The sequence below is a fragment of the Rousettus aegyptiacus genome, unplaced genomic scaffold, assembly GCF_014176215.1.
Source record: "Rousettus aegyptiacus isolate mRouAeg1 unplaced genomic scaffold, mRouAeg1.p scaffold_m13_p_3, whole genome shotgun sequence".
Taxonomy (NCBI): Eukaryota; Metazoa; Chordata; class Mammalia; order Chiroptera; family Pteropodidae; genus Rousettus; species Rousettus aegyptiacus.
In genome coordinates, this window is record NW_023416306.1 from 45,166,029 (window position 1) to 45,190,412 (window position 24,384).

Here is a 24,384-nt window from a genome sequence, read left to right on the forward strand (position 1 = left end):
TATCATGAGTCTCCAGTAATAAAGATCACAGCTCTTGAGAAGAATCTGCTACTCAAAGACAAGTCCCCAAAGATGGCCACCATCAAGTCCTTCCCTCTCTGGACTCACAGGCTGTTCCTCACATCAAGAGGTAAAGTCCGACACATACAATGGAATACTATCCAGCCTTAAAACGAAGTACTGACATGTACTGTATGTACTGTATCAGGAATGAACATTGAAAACATTATGCAACTTAAAATTAGCTAGTTACAAAAGGATGAATATTGTATGATTATACTTATATGAGGTCAATTTCATAGAGAGACAAAGTAGAATGGTGGTTAATGGGGGGGGGTGAGGATGGGAAGCTATTGTTAAATAGGTACAGATTTTTGTTTGGGATGATTAAAAAGTTCTGGAAATAGATAATGGTGATGTCTGTACAGTGTTATGAAAATACTTAATGCCACTGAATTTGTACACTTTAAAATGGTAGAAATAATAAATTCTACATGTATATTTTACCACAACTTTTATGAATCACAAACAAAAAAGAAAAAAAAGAAAGGAAAAGAGATGGAGTCCAATTCCTAATTTTTCTCCTCTTGATTTTAAGCTGGCTTTAGGAACTTATTTGACCAACAGAATGTGGAAGAAGTGACATTCCGGGGCATAGAAGTCAAGATCACAAGAAGCCTGGGCCACATGGGCCTCTTGGAACACTTGTCTGAGACACCCCTTCTCAGAACCTACCTACCATGTCTGGGGGCGTGTTACAGGGGAAGATCACATGTTCACGCTCTAGTCAACAACCCTTGCTGAGATCCCAGATGTGTCTTTCATAAATATATACTGAAATATTTAAGGATGAAATGTTGTGAGGGCTGGGACTTATTTCAAAACAACCCGAAGGCAAGGGAAAAGAGAAATGGTTAGGGGTGTAGAGGAGGTAAGTCTGAACATGTGTTAATGATTATTGTAGCTGGGCAATGGGGGCAAGGGGTTGTAGTAGTTCTCTCAGATTAGGCGTATATTGGAAATTTACCACAAAAAAAAAAAAAAGAAGAAAGAAGAGGGAGAGAAGGAAAGTAAGAAAGGAAAAGAAGGAAAGGAAAGAGAAGAAGGAGAAAAGGAAGAAGAAAATGAGGGAATGAGATAGAGAGGGAAAGAGAGAGAAAGGAGAGGAGAATAAGAAGAAACACACTAATTTGACTCATCTCTTCAAAAGTCAAATCCTGAAATAAGAAAAAAAAAGAAGTCGGAACCGTATTCTAGAATGCAAAAGACTAATGAGACAATAATCAAATTAAATGACTGATTAGGTCTTGGATTAAAAAAAAAAAGAACTAGGTTACACAGGTGTATTCACTTTTCAATAATGTATTAAGCTGTACACTTAGAAATATCCACAAACAGAAATATACTTAGAAATATCCACAAACCAAATTTCAGTTGAAAAGCTTTTTGACTAAGTAAAAGGTATACAACATTTTTGAGTGATTGGGGAAAATTAAATATGGGCTGAACATATTAGATGACACTAGGAAATTACTGGTCATTTTCTTAAAGATGATAATGTTATTATGGGTAGGAAGAAGAATGTCTTATTTTTAGGAGATTCCTCCTAAAGCATATAAAGTTAAAGTACCATGAAGTCTTTGAAATAGTTCAATATATCATATCTTATTTATGTATAGATATAGCAAACATAGTAAAACTTTAACAGCTACGGAATCCAAGTGGGAGATATACAAGAATTTGTTGTATTATTTGCTCGACTTTTCAATAAGTTTGAGAATTTCCATAATAAAACACTGAAAAAATATTGGAGATTTTTGAAGGTGCAAAAGTAACAAGGAATAAAAGTATTCGTCTACCAGCTAATACTAGTGAACTTCTTTCTAAAACAGTGGGATAAGCTGTGTGGGGGTGCAAAGTTCCTTGTCGCAAAGTCAAGTCTTCTTTTTGGCAGAGTGGGGTCATCTGTCTGCCTCTCCCGAGCATACCCTAACATAAAGCACATCCATCACTAAGGTCCATTCACCTGCACAGAGCTCCCAGGCAACCTTCCTTCATAAACAAGGCTGCTGTGGAAACAGTCCCACACAAGCAATGTAGTTATTAAGCACACGGACTCTAGAGACAGACCATCTGGAATTGCACCCTAACTTTGCCACTTCTAGCTAGTGACTTTGGGCAAATTCCTTAGCCTCTCTGTGACTCAGTTTCCTCAGAATGAGGATTAATATCTCATGAAATTAGTGGGCTAATACATGCATCTTAGTTAAGTGTTTATCATCATTATTATTATTATTATGAATTATTGCGAACATTACAAATATTACCAACCTAGTTCTTCAGTCATAACTAGAATGAACAATCAAGAATCAACAGACATTCAAAAACCAAACAGCACAAAAAACAAGGACCAAGATGTCAACCAGAACCACTTGTACCCCCAGGGAAAAAAACATAGATTACTCAGAAAATGTAAAAGAAAAATTTTAAAGTATCTGATATGTATCTTCAAAAAGATAGAGGAAATTACAAATACATAAAAAGAAGAACAGCTGCTATGAAAAAGGATAAATCAAAGTTCAAAACAGAATTCCTGAACATTAAAACACAAAATTCTCAAAATAAATATTTCAATAGAATGACAGAAGAAAAAAAAATTTAATACCCAGAATAGAAAGAAAAAAGACAAAGAAATAGAAAATGTGAGACTTTGAAAAGTTAAGAAACAAAAAGGCTCAATTCAAGAGGTCCAACATCTGATTATTAGATGTTCTAGAAAAAAAGGGGAGAGCAAATTGAGGCAAGGAAATAATCAAAGAAATGAAAAAAAATTCTCACTGTTGAAGAGACATGTCTTCAAAATAAAAGAGATCAAATAATGGACCACAGACCTCGGCATAAGCTAAAACAATGAAACTCTTAGAAGAAAATATAGGAGTAAATCTTAATGATCTTGGTTTAGACCAGCTTTCTTTACTATGATAGCATTAAAAATATACTATATAGACCGGACTTCATCAAAATTAAAAACCTTGTGCTTCATCAAAAAATAAAAAGACAACCCACAGAATGAGGGAAAATATTTGCAAATCATTTATCTGAAAAGGGACTTACAATAAAGACAATAATCACACTTAGAATTGGGCAAAGTATTTGAATAGATGTTTCTCCAAGTGATTGGGGAAACACAAGAAAAGATGCTCAACATCAAATTAAAAGCAGAATGAGATACCACTTCACACCCATAAAGATGGCTGTACTAAAAAATACAGATGATAATAAGTGTTAATGAAGATATGGAGAAATCGAAACCTGCTTATGCTGCTGGAATATAAAATAACACAGCCACTTTGGAAAACGGTTCCTCAAAATGTTAAACTCAGAGTTACCATATGATTCAGCAATTCTACTCTAAGCATATAGCCAAGATAAATGAAAACATATCAATAAAAAAATTATACATTAATGTTCTTAGCAGCATTGCTTATAGTAGCCCAAAAGTAGAAATGTTCATCAACTGATGAACAGATAAATAAAATGTGGTATATCCATTAATGAAATATGATGCAACAATCTGTGTACTGACACATACTACAATATGGATAACCGTTTAAAATATGGTGTTAAAAATTATGCTAAGTTACTTAGGATCACATATTATACCCAGAATAGGCAAATGTATAGAGACAGAGAGTGTATTAGAGGTTTCCTGGGGCTGGAAGGAAATCAGGAGTGATTTCCAGTGGGTACACAGTTTCCTTTGGGGGTGACAAAATTGTTCTACAATAGATGGTGGTGACATTTGCGGATGTCTGCGAACATACTCACAACCATTGAACTGTACACTTTAAATGGATGAATGTTATGATATGTCAATTTTTTCTCAATAAAGCTGTTAAAAAATAAGCAGCTAGATGTTCTCTGAGAGTAGGTATCATTTTTTGTCAACAACAAAAAGAGAAGAGTTATTTAGAAACTCCAGGAAAAACATAAATCTCGTTATCAGAGTAACGGTCCAAAGCTGAAGCAAATTAAAATGTGACATATTTTAGAACAAATGATAGAGAATAAGAAAAAATAATAGATTTGACCTGGCTGCTCAAAATTGCCCTCCTTCGAGTGGCACATAGTTATGGTTCCTTCTCTCTAGAGCTGACCATTCTTCCAGGTTCTAATGTAAATAATCTAGCTGATCCCTTGAACAAGCAGGACTCATGGGGGTCAACAGAAAACCACTTTTTCTAATCCTCAATGTTAATCAAGCCCACTGCATAGGGCTCATTTTTCCTGACCCCTTGGATGAAATTTGGTGCTGCACCTATGACTTCTCTGGTCAATGTCAGATACAAAAATCCTCCAGTCACTTCAAGTGACCCAAAGTCTCATTTCGGTAATTAAAATATCCATACTTGTGTCCCAGCCAAAACGGAGAACTTCATTTAAATTTCAGCTTCCCTTATCGGGCTGACTACTGTAGGGAGCAAGAAAGCCTGCAGTGAGAAAGGCAAAAAAAGTGATACAACCTTCTCAATTTCTCTTCTTTTTGTGTCTACTTCCCCTGAGCCTGGGAGCCACAGCTCTGTCATTTAGGAGAGGAGGGAGTGAAGGAGAGGCTAGCGCATGATGGTAAATACGGTAAGGGGCAGCGAAGTGGCCTCAGCAAATGTTTACAGAGGACTCTCCCCCTAACGGGGCCTCCATTGGCTTGTCTGAGATACTTATTGTTGAGCCCGCAGTTCCCTTGACTTGGGCATCCAGCAGTGCAGGCTCCTCACTCCTCTAAGGGGCTCTCCAGGGCAGGATCTAAGCTCACCCAGGTCTGTTTTCTCTTGCAGGGCCTATATGGTCAGCTGGAAGTTTGCATCTTGGGCTTGGTCTGTGAAAGAACACTTATTTCCCAACTTCAGTCTTTAACTCTGAGGCCACAGGGCACTCCAACCAGCCCTTTAAATTCCCCCAGGCATATGCCTGACACCAGTTCAGTCAACCACCAAGGGGTCCATATCAGGTTCTCCAAGTACTTCTCTTTAGTACCTCTCCCCTCCCCATAGAGAAGTGGAACTCAAAATGCCACAGCGACTTAGTAACTTTCTTGAAAACATTTGTCTCTTTAATTCCAAATCTTTTTATAGGCTGGGGATAGAGATTAGCTAAAGGTTGCAAAACTGGTTTTCACCCAGAAGCTCTGTAAATCCTGTTTAGTCTCACACACACTGAAACGTGGGAGCTGTTTTGCAGCCTCAGGTAAATCTGGAAATAGAGAAACCAATTCTAACATCTTAGTACAATCACATTCACATAAATGTTTTTATTGATTTTCACTATTTTAGAAGCAATTTATAGACAAAGTTTGACTGGCATAATACAGTTAAAGAGCAAAATGTAAATACTGAAACACTGACAATATAAAAAACTGGGAGGTGGAAGGGAGAAAGACACATAGTTATCCAAAGTTGATGGATTAAGAAGTAGAAGTTTATAATATTATTTCAAATTATAAAGCCATCAGTAGGGGAAATAAAAATAATTTCAAAAACAGGAGGGGAGGATAGGTAGGAGAGCATCAGTGTAACAAATCCCTCACTTCAGCAAGATGGAGACAGACGCCAGAAACATCGAAACTAGAAACGAGTTTAAAATGATTAATTTGGAGAGTGTAGTCAGGTTTGGATGCTGGGAGAAATGAACAAAGGTCTAACTATTATTTTTAATAAAAGTAAGAAGGGCCAATGAGCTCCCCTTTTTTAAATATAAAAAGATCTTTTTCCTCTTAAAAAGGCATTTAGTAAATTATAAAATGTCACAATAGTACAGTGAAGTGTTTGAGATGTATGATATATAGTATGTGTGTGTATATATATGCCATGTAGGTTTGAGATATATGTCCATTGTATGTGTGTATATACATCATATGTAAATATATTTTATAGATATAGATATAAAATAAATGGATAACAATCTCAGAGAGGTGATTTATTTATTGTGCCTCAAATTTTACAACTAACTAAGGGACCCCAATCATATCCAGGTCTGGCTCAAATCTACACTCTTTCCCTCTATCAACATATAGGAATTCCTAATACGCAATATCCGTTTATAAATGATACTTTTTCTCTTCCTTACAAACCTCTAGCAGGTGACCTTTTGGGATTCTCATTGAGAAATTACAGCTAGTAAAACCCAGTCCCATCACCATCCAGCCCAGACGCCCACCCTCATCCTCGGTTTCTTCCAATAACACTTTCCAAGTACTCACCACTAATCAATCCAACTTGAGCACTCACTGGATTTCTTGTTCTTCAACTGAGTTACCATAAATGATCAAATGTTTTAAATGAATCTTTTTTATTTTTGAGGTCATTTGTTAAAAATTGCCATAAAAGTAACATTTATGGAGGAAAAAAATCACAGTCCTACAACAGTTCTTATGTTGTGAACAACAGAAACCAAGTTGGGCTATTTAATTGGAAAAGGAATTTCTTGCAAGGCTATCAGGTAGCTCGCAGAATCCACAGGGACCAGGCTCAGAAATCCAGGAAGGAGCCAAGGTAAGCTGGGTACTGGGACCTCTACCAAGGTCATGCCACTGTAGAAACAGGTGCCTTGGACACTGGTTGCCTCTTTATCCTAATGAATTCTAAGTTGCCCGGCTACTTTGCATCAATGGCTCCAGCCTGAGTCCTGGGCAGGAAGGTCAGTGGGTGGATGTCATGGGTTCCCCGGCTGCTGGCATTCAGAAGTGTAAGCATCTGGCCTCAGAAGCTTCCACAGCGGAATATGGGGTTCTGCCTCTCACCAAGGCTCACAGAAAGACAGATAAATCAGTCCCCAAAAGAGTTTGAACACTGCAGGTACTGGTAGCCAAACCCAAACAAGAAACTAGAATAGCTCCTCTTCACACAATTCAACCTATGTACTCTCCAGGTACAAAGTAGAAAAGCGAAGTCTCCCTCCTTCCCATTCCCACTGCACTCAATGGAAGTGCCTACTGTAAACAGTTTTCTGTATATCTTTTCAGAAATTTTCTATATAACTACCAATATGTATGTATGATCCCTTAGGTTTTTAACACACACACACACACACGCACACACACAGAGGTACCATACATATTATTCTGCAACTTTTCACATGACAATGCATCTATTTTAAGATGCTCTCTTATTCAAAATGGTCTCCCCTCTTGCCCCAAATCATTCATGGTTCATGTAGTTTTCTCATAGTCATATTCAGAACTCGATCACTATAGCCTGTGATATAGGCCCAGACAGCCTGAATGCAGGAATGGTCAGAGGGCTCCCTTCAGCAACTTGGATACTCACATATTACTGTAGTGTATCTGTAATGAACTTCAAAATACTTCAACACAGATGGTGTGACGTTAAGTACATACTGGTTGGCCCAAGCTACAACCTCAGGACAATCAAGAATTCACATTCCAGGATAGTCGGCTAGCACCTATAAGAAAGCCCATACTCTGGAAGCTGCTTACTTTATCTCTACCTCCCAACAACATCCCAGTGACTTTGCTAAATTGGCACAGTAACAACTCAAAATGAAAACATCCTGCCTCTCGAAGGGTCCTGAAAAGACTAACCAGTCCCCTCCCAACGTCCACCACTAAAATGCTCCCTAACCATGCCAAAGTTAAAAAGGAAAGACTACAAATTTCTAGAGAATAAAAGCAAGTAAGAGAAATTTAAGACAAAAGTAAAAGAGAAACCATAAGAACTCACTCAGGACCTAGGTTTCTTAATAAGTACAATGGCCATGGGGATATAGGGTGAAGAAGACAGACAAAACTCCCATCCTCACAGAACTATCTACTGGGGTAGACAGACAACTAGTAATTGAATAGCACACAGGCTGTGAACCCAGTATCCAGTGCTGGCGCATAGTGAGGGGCAGGGACGAGGGACCACGGTAATCAGGGTGGTCAGGGAAGGTCTCTCTCAGGAACTGACTGCTGAGCTGGCTCAGAAGAGAAGGAGCCAGCCAAGCAAACAACTAGAGGAAGAAGGTCCCGAGTTTGTGTAAGACAGCCTGGCTGTGTCAGTGTCAAAAGGTACTCCTGTGGGCAGAGTGTGGGACATGAAGGGGATAAGGGCCGGAACTCTGCCCAGCCAAGCCTGGCTCTTCGAGAACACAGACCCACAAGGCTCCACTGGCTTCTCTCTTGGAGCATGACCTCCCACCAAAAATCATCCATTGGTGCATTCCCTAAACTCAGGAACGGGAGGGGGCGGGTGGGTACAAAAAAGGTAAAGAATCCAGTAAGCGGGGGAGGGATGGTGGTAGAGCCAGCCCTTGGTGTCATGAGATTATCCCCTTTGTTCAGGAAAGAAAACTAGACTTAGAAAAGTTAAATGGTTTGCATAAGGTTATACAGCCTTTGGGGATGAGCCGGGCCTCAAATTAGTAGTGTCTGACTAGCTTGTCCAGTTTATTTCATTATATCACATGATTTTTTCATTTTTGCATTTGGCACAGGTTATAATGGTATACAACAACTAAGATTCACATAGACTGAGGATTTCTCATTTATGATATTTACTAAGGCTCAAATGATTTATTGATGTACTCAGAAAGTTTTCTCCTATACAATTCTCATCAATTAATTTATCTTCTTTATAAATTGATGTAAATTAACATTTCAAAATAATCTTTATGTGACCTTTTGTAGCAGTCAAAATACAGAAGCTCAAATGTCCAACAGGTAATACAGAAATATGAAAGAAAGCTTCTTGGCAATTTTAAGTGACAGGCAGTGTAGGCTCCTCATACATGAAAAATTATTTACTGATATGAACTTAATTAAATTAATATTAAACAGAAAAAGCAGAGCATAACATAGGGATATACAAACTGGTTACAACTTTGTGACCAAGAACATATACTTACCAACAAAAATGAGAGAGAAATTTAAAGGAATATAATAAAGACACATTTTTATTAAGGTCACTTTCATTTAAAGTTGCTTGAGTTCACATAATAAATTAATAAGGCATCTTTCCAAAAGAAAAGAATGTTAAAGAAATTAATGTCTTAAAAGGAGAGCTTTTTAAATATCTACCCAGAAAATCAGTTCATAGTCTCTTCACCATTTGGAATTTAAAAAGTACAAAAAGTATTAGAGATGTTCTGATTTTAATTTAATTTAAATACCTCAGGTTTGTATTACTGAGCATTTCAATATCAACCCAATGGAAAAAGATGACTCCTATAACCAAATATTAGTATAAACATTGAATACCATCCAAAATTCTTCTGCAGAGACTGTAAACCTAGAGACTTGTTGCAAAACAACCTTAGCCACTGGTAACACATGCCATAAAAGTCAACCAGAGCCTCATTTTTTCAGATATTGCTAATATTTTAAAAGGCTGCATCAGTAATTTGTTCCTTCCAGAAATATTAGCATAGTTTCACTAAATGCAATAATTGATGGGCTGGTAAAATGCTGCCTAAATTGTCTGGTGGGTCTGAAAACTCTTTAGTTTTTCAAGATCGTCCACACAATATTAGGATCAATTTTTCTGACTATGCTACAATGTGTTTCTCCTTCTATTTAAGAATTTAACGAGTTTTATATTCATTACCCATCACCTAGCAAACAGTAGTCTGTTTAAAGTATTAAGTTTATACACACAAATGGCAAGAAAATTATTTAACCTTATTTCAAAATGGATAGAAAAGTTAAAAAAAGGTCGCATAGAAAAAAATTTTTGTTTACTTTAAATTGAATTTACTATATTCTCTATTCTTGAAATTTAGCAACTTCATTGGTTATCATTTTTTATAGTAGTCTTTAAATGTGAAGGACACAGCAAATAAAAACAAAGGAAGGACACTGGGAATGTATAAAATGCCACTGAATTGTATACTTTAAAACACAATTTTATATTGTGAATTTAACTCGATAATGAAAAAATAAAGTCACCAACTATGCCTATATCACCATAATAATATAGTACTTGTGTGACAGAGAATATAGAAAACTTAAGCAATGAGATTCTGAGGTTGCTCAACCAAAGCATTATAACAATACAAAAATTATGTACTCATGATTAATATGAGATTTGCTTCAAAAGGATATGGAGGAAAAAAGAATACAGAGGGTAGGCGGACTATAGAGGGCGGGGTCCAGTTGAACAAGACTGGCCATTAGTTAACACATAATCATTGAAGGAAGGTGATTGGTACAGGGAGTGCATTATATTATTCTCTCCACTTTTGCATATTCTTTAAAACAGGGGTCTTGAACCCCCAGACCATGGACCAGTCCCAGTCCATGGCCTGTTAGGAACTGGGCTGCACAGCAGGAGGTGAGCGGTGAGCGAGCAAAGGTTTATCTGTGTTTGTGGCCCTCCCTAGTGCTAGCATCACTGCCTCAGCTCCACCTCAGATCCTCAGGCATTAGATTCTCATAAGAGCGCCAGTCCCTGGGACCAAAAACGTAGGGGACCACTCCTTTAAAATGTCCACAGTAAATTGTTTTGTTTTGTTTGTTTTAATTATGTCTTTATGATAGGTCTAAACCTGGAATGAGAAACACGTGTTTACAATTGGGTATATAAGAATCTTAAAGTGAATCAGAAAATAGGCAAAATTATCATCCTACTTTACTGTTATGAGAACATTTGACCTCTAATATTGTCCAGTGTTAACTTCTTTTTTTAATGAACATGGAACCTTGAACATTTCTTCAATGATTTATCTCAACAGACTTCATAAATAGCACATTTTACAAAGGGTAACAATTTATAAGAATAGTACATACCAAGAGTATCATAGGCCGTTTCCAAGTTGTTAATCCTATGATTCCAGAGAGTATCACCTGCAAAGACAAACAGTATCATAAATCTAGAAAAGGAACCAATTCCAATAAATCATGCCCCAGTCTCTAAATATTTTTTAAAACAATGACATTTCAAAGCCTTCTAATTCAAACATTTAGTAGCTCCTGCTGATTACCACTTTGGACTATCCTTCACGCTTTCTTATTGACTGTGTGTGTTTTATTTGAGGACCAATTAAGAACCCAAACAGAAATTAGCCTATCCTTCCGGTTAGTGAAGGAATCAGTGTTTCCGATCCAGGCTCCCTGCACCCAGTAGCACCTAATCTGTTGCCAGAGTCAGCTACATAAGATGCACATCTCTTTGCAACCTTAGCTTCACTAGATGGATGTCCATCTTTATAGAACAAGTAAATTCCTCAAAATAGTAAACGAGGCCTGCAGGATCTTCTCCTGCCTACTTCTCAAGCCTGGTCTCCATGTATCCCTGCCCCTCTCACCACACACCTTCCTTCCAGGCACACCTGTCCTTCCTTAGACAAGCCAGGCTCTAGACATTCAGAGGTTTTGCACTTCTTTTCGCTGCAGTGCCCTTTCCTCTCAATTTCCTCCGAGCTGCCTGAGAACTCCTATGCATCCTGTAAGACCCCAACTAACAGTCACCCCCTCAGAGAAGCCTTCACCGATCTCACCATCTCACACTCCTGGAAGCCCTCTAAATATAATTCTCCCTCCCCGCCCCCCCAAAAAACTTTCTTTTGTATCTGTCTTTCCCACTTACTATGAATCCTGTCTCATCCCTGTGAATCTCCAGCTCCTAGCACAGTGCCTGTCACATGATTGGCAACTAATAATTGTTCCTGAGCATTTACTGCACAAAGGGCAAGGGGCTACAGTGAGAAGATCTCCTGTTGCAAAGTGATACTTCAATAAACAAGCTAAAATCCTCTGTAAAGAGGAATGAGCATTTTGTAAAAAATGTAAACTAGAAACCAACATCAATCAGCCTTTGAATAATACAGTTCACTAAGCAGTTGGAGAAGAATAATGAAACTAATTATTCAGCCCAGGGACATTCTGATGCCATTTGAGCACATTTACCTTTGTGTGATAAAGTGCACCTGCTGAATGCAGTCATGAGGATTTTCATTCAAGTACACCTTTTACCAAAATCACTCAACTGCACCATTTCTCAATTACTGTTTATTGACTACAAATCAGTAAGGATTTGGCATTGTTCGAATTCAAATTCAAATTCCAAAAGCTCACAGGCCTGCTTGCAATAACTCTCCATTCTCCTTTTATCAAATGAAAGTAAATCACTCCACAACATCAAACCAGCAGAGGTCAAGGACCAAAAACCACCTATGGGTATATAAGCAACAATTTCTTCGTATTCCATCTAGTTCAAACCTACTATCAGCTGTCTGCCCATGAGGTACTATACCCTTGCAATCATCTTATATGCAACAGGATATTTCCTCATCCTAAACGAATTTCTGCCTGGAGACGCACAGGGCATACGTGGCCCATCTAGAGGGTTTGGGCTGTATCTGCTTTACAAATTGGGACTTGGTCTCCACGAGACCTTGGGATCCTGGTTCCCTACTTGGCTTCTAAAAATCAATCTGGCCTTACCCAAGTCATTTCACCTATGCTCTCCTCACTCTTGTTTCCTTAGAAATATGGTAAGTGAGGGAAACCATCTCTGGTCTCTTCTAACTCAAAAGGTTTACCCTACTGTGATGACAGAGATTCCCCCCAAACTACATGCCCTGGTGCTGGCTCTGCCCTGCAGAGGTGTGCGCAGGCATTCGTGCTTTCACATGCATGTGCTCCCTGCCTGCCCACACAGCTGTCTACTAGGCTTTGCTGAGAAAATGCAAGTATTTTTGTGAAAACATACTTAAAATTGGGCTGCCCTTGAGGGAAACACAAACTGCCCACTTCACTAAAATATAAATATGATTGAAATGCCAGCAGTCTCCATTAATACAGAACCCTGTAGTTCAGCTTTTTGAAACACATTTTTCCCATTAAAACGGTATTATTAAAGTGAAATGTCCAGCCCAGCCCATAAAAACCTATAAAAATAGTGATATGCCTAAACTATACTTCCTACCTCCCCCACCAGCCATATCATCCCACCCTCCTCCACGTTAACAATTTAGTAGGTTTACATATTTTACACATGTACATATTTTTCTCTAAATTTTCATCGCTAGACACACATGTGTATGTGTATATATACATGCAAAGGGGTGTAATTATAAAAAAATGGATTATAAAAGATACTTTTCTTTCTCTTTTTCTCTCCCAATAAATACTTGATAGAAATCTCTTCATGTCCATGGAAATAGCTACATTCATTTCCATTTAATGGCTACATAATATTCCTTTGTGTGGTTGTAAGTAATGTATTCAATCATTTCCATATTCATGGATATTCACTCCATTTCCAGTTTTTAAACCTTCACACACAATGCTGCGCTAAACATCCATGAACATATTCCCTTTAAAACAGTGCTTTTTATATCTGTTGGATAAGTTGAAAGGGATATATATATGTATATGTGTATCCATCTATCTATCTATATATATGCACACTTATGTTTATAAATCACAACCTACAATTGTCATTTCAAATGTAGGGTCTCTGAGACAAAAGAATTAAGCTATCTTTCTTTTTTTTGGAAGGAGTGGTTTGCATATATGAACAATAAACTAAATTTAAAACATAATTTAAAAATATGTATAAAATGTATTTGACAGATAAGAAATACCAATAATCTAAAAATATGACAAAGATACTTAAGACCTCAGTATAGAGAAATATAAAGCTTATTGAGTAATATGAAATGAAGACCCAAATAATTCGAGATATATATCACGCTCATGGTCTGGAAGACAAAATATTTAAAGGTGTCATTTCTATTTGAATTGTTTTATAGACTCAGTAAACACCCATGATAAATCCCAACGGGATTTTCATAAACCACCCTTCTTTACAGGGATGTTTTAAGGAACTGCTTGCATTCCAGTTGAAGGTGGGAGTTGTAGTTACATCCACCTTAGTCCTGCACCCTACAACAAAGGCACTCACATTTCTTCTGGGGAGAGAGGTGGAATTCATGCATGGAGACAGTTCAGGGAAGGGAGGGAAGAAGGTGGCATACTGCAAATTTGTACAGCCACTGTGGAAAACAGTATGGAGATTCCTCCAAAAACTAAAAATAGATCTTCCATACACCCCAGTAATTTCATTTCTCAGTATTTACCTAAAGAAAACAAAAACACTAATTCGAAAAAGACACGTGCAACTTTATGTTCATTGAAGGATTATTTACAACAGGTAGGATATGAAAGCAACTAGATGTCCATCAACAAATTAATGATAAAGATGTTACACACACACACGGCAATAAAAAAGAATGAAATCTTGCCATTTGTGACAACATGGATGAAACTAGAGGGTATTATGCTAAGTGAAAGAAATCAAACAGAGAAAGACAAATACCATATGGTTTCAATTATACGCGGAATCTTAAAAAAATAAACAAAACAAAACAAAAACAGACTCATGGAAACAGAGACCAGAGGTGGTGGAGAGAAGGTAAAGGGGAACATAGTCAATATGTTGTCATAAGTTTGCACAGAGACAGATGATTACTAGAATTAGTGGGGCAATCATACTGTAAGGCATAAAAATATAGAATCACTATATTGTACATCTGAAACTAATACAATATAATATTGTTTACCAACTATACTTAAATTTCAAAAGAAGGACTGGAAAGAAACACATTAAAGATGTTTCCAGTGAGATTATAGTTGATTTAAGTTCTCTCTGTCTTTTCCTTTCTGAATTTCACATTTCTACAATAAACATATTTCGCTTACTTTATTTATTTATTTATTTAGTTAGTTATTTAGTTAGTTAGTTAGTTAGTTAGTTAGTTAGTTAGTTAGCTAGTTAGTTAAAAAAGGAGGAGGTATGTTTTGCTTCTACCTCCCTTGGTGGCAGCAGTAGCTGGAGCTCCATCAGAAGGGAGTCAACAATCATCCTTTATGGCACCCATAATGAAATAATGCTGTTACTTGTTTAATTGTATTTTATGTTCACTGGAAACTCATGAGGGCTTGAACCTGTGACTATTCACTCAAATACCACTAAAGCCTCCTTAAGGCACTCCGTTATAGCAAGAGTCAATGAATAAAAGAACAGGTGATAAATAAATGAATGAATGAAGGTCAAAAATAGGAGATTAACTTGCTCAAAGATGACTGGAAACCTAAACACGTTTTTCACTTCTGTGCTTCTTAACAGAATACATCAGCAGCAAAACCAACTCCATCAGCATTCTTTCCACCCAATGCAAGATGCATCTTGCTCTGAATGAACAGGCAAGAATCTATTTCTAATTGTCTCTATATTATTATAATGAGATTTATTAAAATTTTGCTTTTACTCACTTGCAACCCATTCCTTGCAGCTTTTAGGAAAAAACAGAGGCCTTCTTTTTTTCTGATATTCCAAAGAAGGGTTCTGAGATACTCCAGGCAAGAATCATTGTTACCCACCACATATGGTTAATGTGTCTTAATTTTTCAGCTTAAAAATCAAATCATTAAGATCAAAAACATAATTTTACTCTCCTATTTTCATTTGTTAATCCATTAACATGCATTAGGGCAAAAATGTCCTGGATTGTTTGTCAAAAATTGCTATATCTAAACATAGAGATAAAAATAGCCATGTTTACCTGGTAAATAAGCACAGAATAATCAAAGCTCTCAATAACCTATCTTGCCCTCTAGCTTTTACACTGACAATTTTTTTAAAAAGTGTGTGTGCATACATATCATTCTTCCCTATCTGTCCAGCACGACTCACTTAAAAAAGTAAAGATGTGGGCAACTAGATATTTCTAATGCATACATGATGGTTACGAGCATGTCCCACAAAAAAAACCAAACAAACAAAAAAAACTGGCCTGTTCATCTTACTTTAATAAAATATTGCCTTGATGTTTAAAAAATATTGATAAGGGTTCTAGTATGTGCCAGGCTTGGTTCCAGGGTGCAGCAGCAAAGCACTCTCCTAAACGTTCTCTAATTTCACCCTCACAAAATCAATTTTGAGGGGAGAATCATCCCAACCATTTTACAGATGAATAACTGAGGCCAAGAGGCTCAATGACCTGTTCAAGAACTTATCAATGTAACTCTCCTGTTGTGTAAAATAAAGGACCAAAGAAAATCAATAAAATTCATCATAAAAATTATATTTAAAATGTTTCTTAAATATTAAAGTAGTATTTGATAATTATGATAGAAAAATATATTTACTCTTGTTTAACTTGTAGAGACTTTGAAATTTGTGCATTGGTTTCTCTTCTGGACTTTTCGTTCTTTTTTATAAGGAACAAGAATCTTGCCAAAGAGTCACAGACTCAAAGGATGAGTGATCATGAGTGCAGGTCAGTGACTTCAAGCAGCGATTAGGACTCCCAAAGAAGAACTGAAAATAATAATCAGCTTCTTACCATTTGCCTGAAATATCTCCCAAGGATCACATATGTCATCAGAGTCAGGAATTTTGTTTTTTGAAGGAGGCACAAATCAATGCGACTCTCTCTACTCTTTCATTAAATCTAACACAGTGTTGGTAGGCTGAGTCTCCCATAATTTCAGTGGAATCTAATATTAATGAAATGCTTCCCCAAATCAGGGGCCAGGACAGCATGGCCTGAACATGGACATCGAGATCTCTCTGCCACCCACCTGGAGTCAACTTCAGGTTGTTTTTACAAGTGGCTAATCTCTTAGCTTTATGAACTTTGGTAATAATAGTAGATTGAGTCACCAACCAAGGACACCATGAAGAAAAGGTTAACAGAATGCTTAAAAACAATGAGTACATTAAAAACATTCCCTTCAATTTGCTGAAAGTATGAAAAAGAATCTTTATAGGACTTGCCAATTTTTAAATATATATTCAAATAGATAAAATATACCTTCAAGGTTCAGACAAGTGAAGGAAGCCTCAAATTCTTAGGCTCAAGATGGGAACACTTACAGAGATGGAAAAATATTCTTGAACTATACTGTGTTTAATAAAACAGACCTTTCAAATGAAGATATTTGTCCTTTGATTTAAGTTTGTATCAAATATACAAGCAAAATATTTACTGAAGATTTGCCCATTTAATTAATATAGCAGATTAAGGCATATAATGGTCATTCAAAACTTGAAATGCGAGGATATCCTTTTACTGTGTTCCCATGTGGATTTGGAGTAACCTTAGACTTAAATTGGCACTGCCACTCAACTATCTAGTTTCGTATGCCAATAAAATTTCTGGGTAATAAATAAAATGTGATATAGCCATACAATAAAATCTCATTTGGCAACAAACAGGAATGAAGTACTGGTACATGCCATAATATGGATGAGCCTTGAAAACATTATGCTAAGTGAAAGAAGCCAGTCAGAAAGGACCACATATTGTATGATTTCATTTATATGAAATCTCCAAAATAACAAATCCATCGAGATAGAAAACAGATTAATCTGTGGTTGCCTAGGGATAAAGGGATGAGGGGGAAATGGGGAGTGATTGCTAATAATAGGTACAGGGTTTCTTTTAATTTTCTAAAATTGATCATGATGATGGTTGCAAAACTCTGAATTTACTAAGTCATTGAATTACACACTTTAAATGTGAATATGAATTACATCTCAGTAAAGCTGTTATTTAAAAAAAAACATGCAGTCTTCAAGTCATAATTTTTAAGCTTTTTTCATAAAAACCTTAGTTTAGCTCTCTTTATATTAATTGCAGTGTGCAAATAAGTCCCTTTCTTTTAACTAGAAATGCATAGTCCCTTTCTCTTAGAAATACATACAGAAATATTTAATGGCTGAAACTATGATACCTGGAATTTGCTTTAAAATAATCCAGTGGGGATTAAGAAAGATGAGTGGCTGTGGGTATAAAGTGGCCATGTGTTGATAGTTACTGAAGCTGGGTGATGGAAAAATGGTTCATTATACTATTCTTTTTGCATTTGCTGAAATTTAAAAATTTCATAATAAAAGGTTAAAAGTGGAGGGGAGTTCCCAAGACTCCTGGTCACTTCTATGCTGTCTCCCTATTCTGTTTATATTTTCTTTTAAAAAATATACATATATTGAAGCATTTACACATGAAATGATATGATGTCTGAGATTTACTTCAAAACGATATGGGAAATTAATGTGACAAATGGACTAGGGAGAGTGATAGAGTTAATTCCTCCCCTGCTTGGAACACCCATCCTCCTGGAGTTATCAGAACACACAGAGCCAGCAGCAAATTTGCAACTGTTGTTATTGGGAGGCAGGCTGTGGAAAACATCACTACAGAAGAGAACTTAGGTCAAATCTTTCCCTGCTCTGGACTGTTGGGTCCTGGAGACAAAGACACACCCAGCCAGCAGGCCTGGGGGAATAGCCTTCATCTTCTGGCTGACGGCTTTTTTTTTTTTTTTTTTTTTTAATATTTCATCACCTCCAGCTGTGGCTTGATTGACATCTAAGTCCATTTACCTCCAAAATAATTCACAATAGAACACTGATTTCAGGTTTAATTTTAGAAGAGCAAAAATAGTTTTCAATAATCCTAAATAGCTACCTTTGAGAAGACAAGAGATTATGATTTCACAAAGAGCAAATCCCTAAAAATGTATGCCAAGATTCACTTGTGGCCCACAGTATTTAGAGAGATGAAATGCACCCACCATTTGGCTCAATTTAGTCTGACAAGTGAACTAGGGATCATAATGGATCTAATTCCTACCCAGTCAGGAATACTCCTCTCCTGGAGTTTTAAAGAACACTCGGGGAGGCCAACAGGAGACACCAAGGGCAGGGCCAAGAGCATGGGATTTCTTTTACATAATGCACAAGCTGCAAACTTCAGTTACCAATGCATGAGTTATACCACAGTAAGGTCATCTAGCATCAAAATATTTCAAAAGAAGAGCAAATTGGCATCGATTTAAGTATACAATGTCAGGCCACACTCTCTTAATGTTCTCTGCAAACAACTTCTTTGGGTTCAATTAGTTCTCCCTATATTCTTAAAATTTGGTCTTGAATCTGGGTACGTGCGGATCTGCACAAGGACAGTCTTCATGCATTCAGAACATATATTCATTACAGATCTTAGACACTGCCAGACCTTTAGATTTAGTTAGTTTATGAAAAGGTCATTTACTTTAAAATAGTCTTCTCCCACAATCTTTCCTAAAAGACCTGTTCCCAAATCTCTCAACCCCAGGCAAACCGAAGATGCTGGATATCCTGGAAGCTGTAAAATTGTCATGCGGCAGCTTAGGAAGACGAGCCACCCAGTGTTCACAGTCGCTGGAGGGCAGCAGCCTTTCTTGGAGGCTAGACACCTTTGCCCCAGATCAGCATTTTTCATTGGATGTCCCTGAGCGGGACAGACATCTCCACCTAGCTGTCCCAGCTCCCACAACTTTGGAGAGCTCATGTATAATGATGGTTTGGGTTCTGGATAATTAAATTCTGCACAGCAGCCTGTGTGGCTCCAGGAACCAAGTAGGGGCTTAGGGCCCTCCTTTAATGACCAGGTACAAACAGGAGTTTACACACACCCTGCCATTACCTCGGCCCCAAATAGAGTGGAGCCATCCTACGCCAGATATATTTCACATTTATGTGTGTTAAAGTAGAACAAAATGAATGATGTGCCTACGTCAAGCTGTCACTTCATACGTCCTACACACACACACACACACACACACACACACACACACACACACACAAACCTACTATGTGCCAGGCACTGTTGATACCTCAGTGAACAAACATCAAATCCTTGTCCTTCCCAAGCAGCGGTTGTCAATGAAGTAAATATTCAGTGGTAGAAAGAAGTTTGACCATTTTCCTCCCACTTTTCTGCCACCCACTACCATCCTCCCAATCTCCCACAGATCTGGGAACTTGTTTTATTCTATTAGCTTGACAGCGACAGCAAAATACTTTAGCCTGCGAGGAACAGATGCTGTCCAGATGCAACCCAATTAACCCCTGAACTCCACTCTCCCTGAGCCTTCTTTTCCAAAAACTTCACCTGACATGAGGGGCTGTGCTTTCCCACCTGCAGCCCTGGAGACCTAATCATGGCACATGGAAGGGTCCGACCAGAGCCCCCTGCTCCCTGGGTGGGCCCTGCCAAGGCGAGCGGGACGCGCGCGGCACTCACCGAGGAGCCAGCCCAGAACGGGCACGAGTTCTTCACCTGTGGGGAGCTGCTCAGCGACAGCGCCCCGAAGCTGAGCGCCACCATGCAACAACCCAGGATTAGCTGCAGCAGCCCGAGGGACAACAGCGGGCGAGCAGGCAACAGCGCGGAGCCCGGGACCGCGGCGGCGGCTGCGGCGGCGGCGGCCCGGCGGGAGGAGAGCGCCGGCGGTGCGGCCAGCACCCCGGTGGCGGTGGACGCGCAGCGAGGCCGCAGCGGGGGCTGCAGCGTGGCCCGGGGCCACCGCGGCCGCAGCGGGGGCAGCGGCGGCTCCTGGGCGGCGGCGGCCGCGGCGCCCGGGCCCCCGGCCTGCGGCCCGCCGGAGAGCCCGGCCACTGGGCAGCAGGAGCCCGGGAGCACCACGGGCAGGGACATGGACGGGCGGGGAAGGGAGCGGCCGGTGGCTGCAGGGAGGGGACACAGAGCGGAGCCGCCGGCGCCGCGCACTGGGCACCGCGGGCGGGCTGCGAGGCCAAGGGGGAGGGAAGGAAATGCGCACGGCCCAACCACTTGCTGCTGCCGCAGCTGCCCCGGCTCCCGCCGGCCGCACCCACCTGCCACCCGGAGGGTCCGCCTCCGGCCTGCGCCGGACGCACCCTCACGCCCACCCACGCCCACCCGCGCGCGCCCTGCGCTCGCCCCGCGGGGTTGCTGCAGCCTTTGGGTCACAACCGAACCCCCACCTCTCCCTGGGGTACAGGAAAGGTGCCCAGCCCCAATTCTTTAAAATAGGTCCCTCGGACTAGGAGGGACCCGGCGGTCAGCACGCACGGGAGCTGGCGGCCGGCTATCCAAGTCTGTACCCCGCCCGCCGAGCTGGGGCTGGACGGCAGCGCAGGAGAAGCGCGGTGGACCCTCGCCCCCTTCCGGTCCAGCCAAGAGCGGACCCTGGAAACCTTAAACGCGAAGGGAGAGCCAGGTTTTAAACTTTCCTCCCGCGAGGTAGGGGGATGGTGGCAGGAGGAGGGGCTTTGGGTGACTTGGTGGGAAAAGTCTAAGCCGCAGGGCTTCGGGGAAGGACGAGGCAGAGCGAAGTCACCACTCGCGTGGGCTTCGTGACGCTGACTTTGCGCTGCCGCCCGGACTCCTGGAAGGCAGGGGAAGGGCGGGGTGGCAGCGGGGGTTCTTTCCCAGCACCGTGGTGGGAGCGAGAGTGAGCACGAGTTTACCTCGGAAGTATCCGGAATTCAGAAAGAAAACTGGCGGGGGCCCAGAGAGCGTAGCTAAAGTTACACTCAGTGTCCAAATCACCTTGACTCATGAGCTTTATTAGGCACCACCTGGTAGAACACAGAATCTCAATCTTCCAAAGAAATACCCTAATAAAATGCTATTGTTTTTGGAAACTTATAAGACAGATTTAGAGCTATTTTTTTAAAAAGATGATTTGCTTTTGAAAAATGATTTTTCTTAATAGTATACCCTTCTTTCGGAAGAATTCTTAGGTGGCGAAAGTGTTCTTATATGTAAAACGATTATAATAGTTTTTTTTCCCCAGGTAAAGAACCAGAGCAATGTCACTTTCCAGTGAGTCAGTTTAGTATTAGACAACTAATCTTACCAGTAAGGTTGGGGTATTTGACATCCTCCTGCCAAATAAACCAAGGAAAATGTCTAATTGTGCTTACAAAAGCTGTATGTATTTCGATCATTACTTACTTTAACACACAATGTAATGCGTTGCCAGTGTGCATGTGTGTTTACATACACACTTTTGAATTATTAAAGCGCCTATGATTAATAGGCCCTAGGACTTCTTTTATGAACTCTTCTTGGGTATAAACTTCAAATTCTGGAGAAAAGGAGCTCTGTCTTTTAGATAAATGTTTTAAACAGTGTTTCGTGCACTTTAAAAGCACCTTACAGTAAATGTTCTTAAATTGCAGACGATGTTAAATTAAAAGCTTCTTGTATGCTGAATTTACACCCTTTATTCACAAGCTTAAAGGTATTTAATTTTTTAGATTCTACTGCACTGTGCAATATAAAAAGTCTGAGTCTTGAGAAATCCTGTCAGCTTAATGAAGCTATTCCACTGGTCAATCCTTGATACCTGAAATGTACTATTAAAAATGTACTCTTTGTGTCTAGTAATGTTGGTGCTAGATGAGAGATGGCGTCCTTCCCTTTGGATGGTGAATGGCTAGAAAGGGAAAAGTTCCAGGGGAGCTGATAACCATCTGTTTCTTGCTGTGGGTACTAGTAAAATGAGTGAGGTTCATGGAGTCTTGAGAAAATTGATGGAGTTACACATGGAGCATTCCTTTGTATTTTATACTTAAATACTTTAAAGTATTTCTAAGTGCATTATCCTTATTTTGTTCTTTTAGTCTGTTTTCCTATAGAGAAACAGATGATAGCAGAGGTAATTAAAATCTATAGATAGTTTTGTCCAATAGGCTTACTTATTTTTCAGGCCTCTAAAACTTTTTCAAAACCGCTAGTTAAGAGTTGGTGCATTGTAGTTTTCTTTTTTTGTTTTTGGCCTCATTTATAGCTGTGAGTTTCATTTTCTACTTATCATAAACACAAATTCATGGAACATTGCCCCAACCTTTCAGGTTATGCCAAATAACACTCTTGAGTATTTGAGCTTTGAATTTTTGGATTTCATAACCCAAACTTGATTCTTCGCATCCTTCAAACACTTGCTTACAATAAGTCTTTAGTTATACCTGATCAAGTTGATCTGTATGTAACTAAGCACATGGAGGATAATTCAGAGCCATTGATTTCAGATTGGTTTAAAAAAATAAAGTGAGAACATTGAAAACAATCTAGCAGTTCCTCAAATCATAGATTATTATTTGATCCAGTAATTCCACTCCTAGGCACATACCCAAGAGAAATAAAAGCATGTCCATACAAAAACTTGTATACAAATAGCATCACTCAAAATAACTGAAAAGTAGAAGCAATCAAATTGTGGATGAATGGTAAACAAAATGTGGTAATCCATGAAATGGAATATTTTTGGCAATAAAAAGGAATGAAGTACTGAGACATGCTACAACATGAATGAATCTTTAAAACATTGTGCTAATGCTAAGCAAAATAAGTCAGATGAGAAAGGACAAGAGCCATATGATTTCACTCATATGTGGGATATAAAACAGAAAGCAGCAATTGAACAAACAAAACTAACAAGATCATAGACACAGACAACAGTATGGTGATTACCAAATGGGAAGGGGGTGCGGAGGGAAGAGGAAGAAGGTAAAAGGGGTCAAATATATTGTGACAAAAGTAGACTAGACTTTGGATAGTGAGCACACAGTGCAATATGCAGATGATATAGAATTGTACACCTGAAACTTACATTATGTTATTAACCAATGTCATCCCAGTAAATTTAATTAAGAAAACATTATGCTAAATGAAAGAAGCCAAGCACAAAAGACCACATATTTTGTGATTCCACTTATATGAAATCTCCAGCATAGACAAATCAACAGAGACAGAAAGTAAGTTAATGTTTGTTTATGGTTGGGCAGATGGGGAGATTAAATATTGGCTGAAGGTGATAGCTAAACAGTGTGGAGTTACTTTCTGAGGTAATAAAATGTTGTAAAATCAATTGTGATAATTGCACAATTCTCTGAATATACTAAAAACCACTGAATTGTACACTTTAAATGAATGAATTGTATCTTAGTAAAGATACACGTGAATTATATCTCAATAAAGCCTTACCCAAAAAATTAAAGATAAAGTCCGAAGAACATGTGGAGAAATGGACCCAAGCATTTCATCAATGTAGGCGAGAGCTCAAGGAAACAATAGTTGTGTATTGTTTCGTGGAACCCAACTGCCAGCTTTCCTCAAGATCAAAGCCAAATAAATTCCAAGGAGAAACTTCTACCTGCTCTTCCCTTCCCTGTACCTCATTTTCTACTCCCCACGATCAAAGCCTTTACTGCTTAGGAGTTCGGGCTCTTTTACTCAGGTTTCACTGGACACCTTTAAACAAACTCCTCAGTTCTCCTACTCTCTCAGGAGACCCAACCTGTCAGCTAATAACAGGAGGTTATTCCCTGTTAGAGTGGGAGCTGCTGCTGAAGCTCCTTAAAATGTGCTCCCTGACACCTGCCTCCAAATCTTAAATTATAGAAAGCAAGGAGTTTCTCTGAGTGAAGCACGGTGGACTCTAGAAGTCCTCATTTAATAGAATAGCCTTAAAGCAACTTCTCAAAGTGTGGTCCATGGACCACAGAAATATTCAGAGAGCATGTCAAAATGCAGGTTCGTGGGCTTCCCCTAGACCTACAGAAT

The 24,384-nt window shown here is 39.1% G+C and overlaps 1 protein-coding gene across 1 annotated transcript in view; it reads right to left on the reverse strand.

The window, feature by feature from the left end:
• FAM189A2 (family with sequence similarity 189 member A2) overlaps positions 1-20,609 on the reverse strand; it is a 51,371-nt gene extending 30,762 nt beyond the window's left edge. The window contains exons 1-2 of the mRNA XM_016135534.2: positions 20,074-20,609; positions 10,781-10,837 (exon numbers count right to left, since the gene is read on the reverse strand). Of these exons, the coding sequence (XP_015991020.2) occupies positions 10,781-10,837; positions 20,074-20,487 (471 nt within the window). The 5' untranslated portion in view covers positions 20,488-20,609. The remainder of the gene's footprint in view (positions 1-10,780; positions 10,838-20,073) is intronic.
• Positions 20,610-24,384: the final 3,775 nt, after the last annotated feature.